This window comes from Hippoglossus hippoglossus, chromosome 10 (genome assembly GCF_009819705.1).
Source record: "Hippoglossus hippoglossus isolate fHipHip1 chromosome 10, fHipHip1.pri, whole genome shotgun sequence".
NCBI lineage: Eukaryota > Metazoa > Chordata > Actinopteri > Pleuronectiformes > Pleuronectidae > Hippoglossus > Hippoglossus hippoglossus.
This window is the reverse complement of record NC_047160.1, coordinates 15,000,077-15,006,529: the sequence shown is the minus strand read 5'-3', so window position 1 is coordinate 15,006,529 and position 6,453 is coordinate 15,000,077. Positions and strand designations below refer to the sequence as shown.

General features: G+C 42.6%; 1 protein-coding gene across 5 annotated transcripts in view; it reads right to left on the bottom strand.

The window, feature by feature from the left end:
• Window positions 1-692: 692 nt before the first annotated feature.
• jakmip1 (janus kinase and microtubule interacting protein 1) overlaps window positions 693-6,453 on the bottom strand; it is a 36,347-nt gene continuing 30,586 nt past the window's right edge. For 4 of the 5 annotated variants that reach the window (XM_034597971.1, XM_034597974.1, XM_034597975.1 and 1 more), the window contains 11 exons: window positions 6,155-6,271; window positions 5,812-5,928; window positions 5,628-5,684; window positions 5,005-5,541; window positions 4,517-4,777; window positions 3,692-4,364; window positions 2,659-2,789; window positions 2,510-2,563; window positions 2,260-2,400; window positions 2,084-2,150; window positions 693-1,482 (listed from right to left, as the gene is read on the bottom strand). In XM_034597971.1, coding sequence (XP_034453862.1) covers window positions 2,284-2,400; window positions 2,510-2,563; window positions 2,659-2,789; window positions 3,692-4,364; window positions 4,517-4,777; window positions 5,005-5,541; window positions 5,628-5,684; window positions 5,812-5,928; window positions 6,155-6,271 — 2,064 coding nt within the window. In that variant the 3' untranslated portion in view covers window positions 693-1,482; window positions 2,084-2,150; window positions 2,260-2,283. The remainder of the gene's footprint in view (window positions 1,483-2,083; window positions 2,151-2,259; window positions 2,401-2,509; window positions 2,564-2,658; window positions 2,790-3,691; window positions 4,365-4,516; window positions 4,778-5,004; window positions 5,542-5,627; window positions 5,685-5,811; window positions 5,929-6,154; window positions 6,272-6,453) is intronic. The other variant, XM_034597973.1, reaches the window with a different exon arrangement.

Sequence of the window (6,453 nt, the reverse complement as noted above, 5' to 3'; positions counted from 1 at the left end):
AAAACCTGATGCTTTGTCTTGGAAATACATGTTTTGTCAGATCTCAACTATTAATCAATTTGAATGAAAATGCCGTTTAAGCCAGAACTATTATATTAAACACCAGCATGCACAGACGGGCATTGTAATAAAAGGCTGTGGCTCAGGAAGAAGAGCGGGTTGTCCACCAACCAGAAAGTCGACTGTTCAATCCCAGTCTCCCCTATTCCTCTTGCCGAAGGGACCTTTGGTAAAATACTGAGCCCAAAATTGCCCCTGACGGCTGTTCCATCAGTGTGTGAGTGATGTGAGATGGAGAAAGTGCTGCATATAGATGTTATAGCGTGGTCATCGATACTAAAGTGCTGTGTGAATACAGACCTTTTACCATTTAATATCATATAAACATTTATTCTCTGTACAGTTGTAAGGAATCAAGGGGGAATCAATATTATCAATCAATCACTGATAGAAAAATACATTTGCATGGTCACTCCACACCCATACACATACAGGAAGTAGCAAAAGAACATCACGTGTGTTTGTATAAAAGAAAAATCAATATGAGCGTGCAAACGTGACATCGATTAGGTATGAAAAACAGTGTCCCTCATACAAAAACACATAGGTGGTATCATTTCATATGCACCATTGGCATGTCTTCTTGTTATATTCTCTACAAAAAATATCAGTGGTTATCTATTTTTTTTTCAATTAATGATTATGTGCAAATTTTAATAAGTAAAATAACATCTAGCTTCTGTGTTTTAAAGAAATCCTGCAGATCTGTGAGGAGACGGAGGCGGATGAGTCTTTGGAGTGAATCATCTTTTGTCATATTTGGCTTCATGTGTAAAAATCCAGTGAAAATGAGAAATTGGTAGAATGTTGTGTGAGCACATTATACAGTAAGTGTTGCTTTTAAAAAAAGACAGTAGCAACCGTTGAGCTGTTTCACAGTCCAGAGAGGCAGCAGCGGGGATGAAGCTACGGTATCTGACCCGGGATCAGTCGCAGGTTAACACAGTGTAAAAAACGAGCAGCAGAAGCAGATGTTCCTCTAGTGGTAGTGAGTGTAACAGTCAGCTGTTCAACGATGAGATTGAGCTTTGCATTTAAAAACATTTGCTTTGATTGGCAGCAGCTCTGGCCTTTCACGTGGCCGCCACAGTGTCCGCTCCGTTCATGAGGTGACTCCAGGGGGTGGGTCTCTGAAACAGGAAGTTCTTCCCTACGAGAAAAGGAAGTAGCCAGTCTTCACCTGCTTTTACAGGCAGGTTCACTTTCAGCGCAGTTTTTAGTTTGACATCATCAGTTCTTGGTTTTGAGGTTCGTTGGCGGGTCACAGGTCGCTCACACGCTCATGGGTAAAGAGCACGTGGGGAGAGGTTTTCTGATTGGTTGACCTGAGCCTCACATGGAGAGGTTATCTGGGGAGTGTGATGCCGTCTCAGCTGAGGTGGAGGTTAGGACAGCTCCTCAGAGGGCTGCAGATATAGATGGCTGCGCACACACACACACGCACACACACACACACACACACACACATGGAGACACACGCACATAGGACACACAGGACAGAGAGAAAAATAGATTGTCACTGAACTATATAGTCTCAACCTTTGAAACAGTGGATCTTATTTTTAGTCAAAAGTTGGAAAGACAAACAGGAAAATATTTCATTGTAAGTATTATTCACTTTGAAGGTGAACACAGTGTCACAATCAAGAAAACAAAACACAACCATTCCATCAGGCAACAAAACAATGTTACACACAAGTAGCTGTAATCAATCAATAGCACAACTAGAATGTCACTCAGTAGAGCGCATTTGAATTCACTAGATCCAGATTTTTTTCCTCTAAACATGTTTGTTTTTTTCTTTTTTTTCTTTATCAAGATCCATGAATTATTGAGAAAGATAAATCAAGGACAATGTTGAAAAATGCCCTATTCTGCACAGTTTTCTTCAAACAAACAAACGGACAGATGTGAAAACATAATCTCCTTGGCTGAGGTCATAAGACGTATAGCTGCTGCACACAAACATATTGTTCTGATGCAAAAACACAAATACATGGACACAAAGATGCACACGACTCACCGTTCACACCTCGACTCCTGGTGAAGGGGATTTTCACTGAGATTGTGTGTTGTGATGTAAAGAGACACTGACAAAAAGATAAAAAAGGAAAAGGTCTAAATTTGATGCAGTTACAGGTAAAATGAGAAAATTCAGAGGCTTCTGGTTATATTATTATTACATTGTATTATTATTACCACAGTGTGAGGTGGTGCAGTCGGTCAGTGCTGGTCCTTCCTGAACACGGTGTGGACACTGTTTGAACTCAGACCGTTCGATCCCAGCGTTTGGACACTGATGTGGATCGGGACGCTCAGGTCGACGTTCTCCGCGATGCACTGCAGACACAGAAACAACATGTGCAGCACGTGAGCTGCTCTGGTTTGTTTTACGCAGTGAGAACAGGACGCAGTGATGCCCAGTTGGCGTCAGGGCAGAGACAGATACCTTGGTGCACGCCGAGCTCATGACAGATTTGTGGAAGTCCCCATCTATAAGCAACTGAGATTAAAGGGAGAAAAAAAAAAAACGTTTTAGACAAATCTTCCAGAATCACTGTCAGTGTGTGAATGCAGCTGCCCGTCTCCTCTGCCTACCCTGTATCCGTACACAAACGTGCCGTTACTGCAGCCCAGCTCGTCCAGCGACGGCCTCTCCCAGCCAATCATGAGGCTGCTCTGGCCCACGGTTTTGATGACCTCAACAGAGCGGACCTCTGCTGGAGCGTCTGCAGGGATAAAGAACAACAAGAGGTCAAGCACTTGCTTGTTCATGCAGGAGATGAGACGCAGCGTAAATAAGCACTTTTACCGCTTCTATTTCTTTTCTTTTGTTAACGTGGCATTTCCCTTTTATGATGCACCTGTTATTCCTGATATTCTAACACAATAAACCAACATAACAAGACAAGGCGCATGCAGAACTTACAAATGAACTCATCTGATTCAATAAAAGCTTATGTTGATGTACTGCAGAGTGTTGAGAGGGCAATAAAAAACAAAAAAAACAGCATCAAAGCGCCAGAGTGTGATTCAACATTTTCTCCAATACAAGAGACATAAAGAGTGAATTTACTGGGTATAATCACGCTGCAGCAGTATGCAACCGAAAACTAATATTCTACGATGGTAAATCAGAACATGATGCACTTGTATACAGAAGTAGAGAGAGTTTTATTTTTGTCAAATCAAAGATATTCCAACTTTTTACTTGAAAACAGTCTTTATCTGACAATGTTTATGTGCAATACAGTTTTTACCTCTTTAACTGTGGAATACTTTATCACCATGCCCTGTTTTAGCAGCTTTTACTATATATATTTTATATGCCTCCGTGCCGGTAATAGACAGTATCTCATGAATGCCAAACGTTCACTTGGACTCAAAGCTGAACTGATTAGATCTTGGTTCTTGGAGGTCAAAGGTCAAGGTCACAGTAACCTTAGGTTACTGTGAATGTGATATATTAGGTCTGCCTGTAGGGAATTTCATTACATCTGGTAAATTCACTGGTTAACTGATTAGATTTTAGTTGTCAACTAAGTCTAGTTGTTTTTAAAGACTTTTTAAGACATGGCAGAAACCCTGTTCAGGTGACTGTTAATAGTGAATGTGAAAACATGGTTATTACCTGGTCTGGGTCTTGCTGATTTTGTCTGATCTCCAGCACCAGTGGACTTCCTGGCAGACCTGTTGGGTCTCTCTGGAGAGCGTCGACAAGACTGGGTCCAGGATGCAGTGAAGACGGGTCCGTCACGTTCAGCAGGGGCAGCAACAATAAGAATATTACTTTCAGGGGCAGTTGATTTTCCAGGAGCAGTCGTGTCTGAGGCAGTGCTTTTCAGATTAGTGTCAGGACATATTGAGACATTGGAGTCAAAGCTATTGGTCCCAAGAGTTAGAGGAGTTGTGTGAGTTGTTGTCTCAAATGTGTTCGGGACAGCAGGGAGTTTCTCTGTCATGTCTGGGGAAACTGTCATGTCAGTGCCACTGTGTGAGGGGGATTTACTTTCATTAGATGAGCCGGAAAGAGCAGATGCTTTGAAGTGATGGTGAGTAAAGATGCTGGGGCTGAATGAAACATGAGCAGATCTAGAAGCGACTGCATTAAAAAGTGTTGTCGCAGGTTTAATTGTTATTCCAGCGTGTGTAGTTTGGTTTGAGGCAGCGGTGACTGGGAGAGAGTTGATGTGTGGTTTATTGAAGCTGAGCCTGTTGGTCTGACAGGTCAGATTCAGGTCTGCAGGAGCTGAAAATGAGAGACTTTTCCTGGGCTCCTGTCTTCGTCCTCTGCTCACTGGAGCCTGGAGATGAAGAAGAAATAGTTCAATTATTAGACAGACGCCGACACCACATTTTCCCATGTTTTGTGCTTTTGTGTTGACATATCTTCATGTCTGGCAGGATTTTTGAGCATAATTGGCCATTTAAAGAAAAAAGGAAATCTTAAATGTACCTGATAGCTGCTCATCAGAGTCCTCTGCAGTTGCTCATGGAGGTTGATGATCTTCTCGGGGCTGCTCAGCCTTCTGGGCGTGCCGGAGGAGGGAGGAGGAGTGGAACTCAGGGAGGACCTGGTTGAACTGGTCAGATCTGGGGACGACTTCCCTCTCACGTCTGACGGATGAAATCCAAATGTCTCTGGACCACCGGTTGCTTGGATCAGTCCACTGCTGGACAGAGACAGCTGTGAGGACTGCAATCCCTGTAAACCCATCTGAAAACAGGAAAATTAATACTTTGGTTAGAGGCAATTTTCTCCTTGGTAGCACAAAATATATAGACCCTATAGGCCAGCAACTGCTGACTGTCTTGTTTATTTTTACGAATTGTTTCGCAGCATTGATTCTGTCATTCCTATTAAAATCTACAACCTTTAGTTCACAGTAATTAAAAGAAAAACGTCTCATCTATTTGAATGCATTCCATTTTGCAGTATTTCACCTTTGCAGTATTCATAATCGAGCTCTCTTTAAGTGCTGCTGTAGCTTCGACACTGGGTTTCTCCTGCACAGGTGAGCTGGTATTTCTCTTCGGTGTTCCTGTTGCTGCACGTGTGACTTCACTCCTGCAGTCTTGAATATTTGTTGATGATGCAGTGGATATAGAAACTTGTCCGTCCCTTTTGAAGTCTCTGCATTTTCCTCCAGCTTCCGGTGTGAGTCCATTATTTGTTAGTTCAATTGCAGGTGAGAGAACAGCGGGACAGTTCTGATCACGTATGGATCCAGTGGGGCAGTCTGAATGAATAAACGTTGAGATAAATCTTGGTGTAAACCCAGCACTGTAATCCCCAGTGGTTACGCTGCCTCCCGGTGCGAATGCTGCAGTGTAGTCCCGCAGAGCAGCGTCACTGAGCAGCAGCTCCACCTGCTGTTTGAGTGTGGAGTCCGCGCAGCCATGTCTGTGCATGGTTTTCATCATCTTAGCTAAGAAGTTGTTCCTCTCCTGACACTTCACCACCAGACATGACACCTTGGCCTGTTTGTGGACAAAATGCTCGTCATTCAAAGAATGTGCGGCATTAAACAATGAAAGAATGAAACCCTTCATCCCTCTTTCCTCACCTTTAAAGGAGCCATATCCAGATCTGTCAGGCTCCTCTTCTTCAGGAGTGCATCATACTGCAAATAAAATCAAACGGAACATGTGAAAACTATTACTACTCTAAATGATATAGTTTAAATAAACATTAAGGCTCATATTATATCACTATATTTATGTAATGCAAAATAGATGTCTGGTTTCCACCTTAGCTCTGATGTCGTTGTAGCGCGTGCGGACAGACATGAGAGCATCATCATGCCTGATGCCCAGTCCCCTTTTTAAAGTGATGTACTCGGAGTTCAACTCGTCAAGAGCCACCGTCTGTGGGATTTCACACACACACACACACACACACACACATACACATACACATACATACACACACACACACACACACACACACACACACACACACACACGAAAAAAATGCTGGTCTTCAGATTCAGGTTCAAGTGTATTACAGTACCAGGTAGAGACTTTCAAAATAAATATTTTTAAATTAAATTTAACAAACCAAAAATAAATAAACATGTTGTGGTTCTTGTACCTTGGCCTTGAGCTGGGCTGTGAGGATGTTGTACTGTTCTTCTATCTTTGTCTTTAGTAACAGAGCATTACTCCTCTCCCTCAGCAGGCCGGTCACTTTACTTTGCAGCTCCTTCACCTGTGGTAAACACAAAGTGCTGCTCAGGGCAAACAGACAAACATCATTTGACTCTGCAATAACAGCACTGACAATAGTGTCCAAACTAAGGGAGGTATCTAAGGATTGAGAAGGTTTTTATACTGTGCAGCAAAACAAGCCGACCAAAAAGAACAACACGGTAAATCATTCTATGGAGTCAA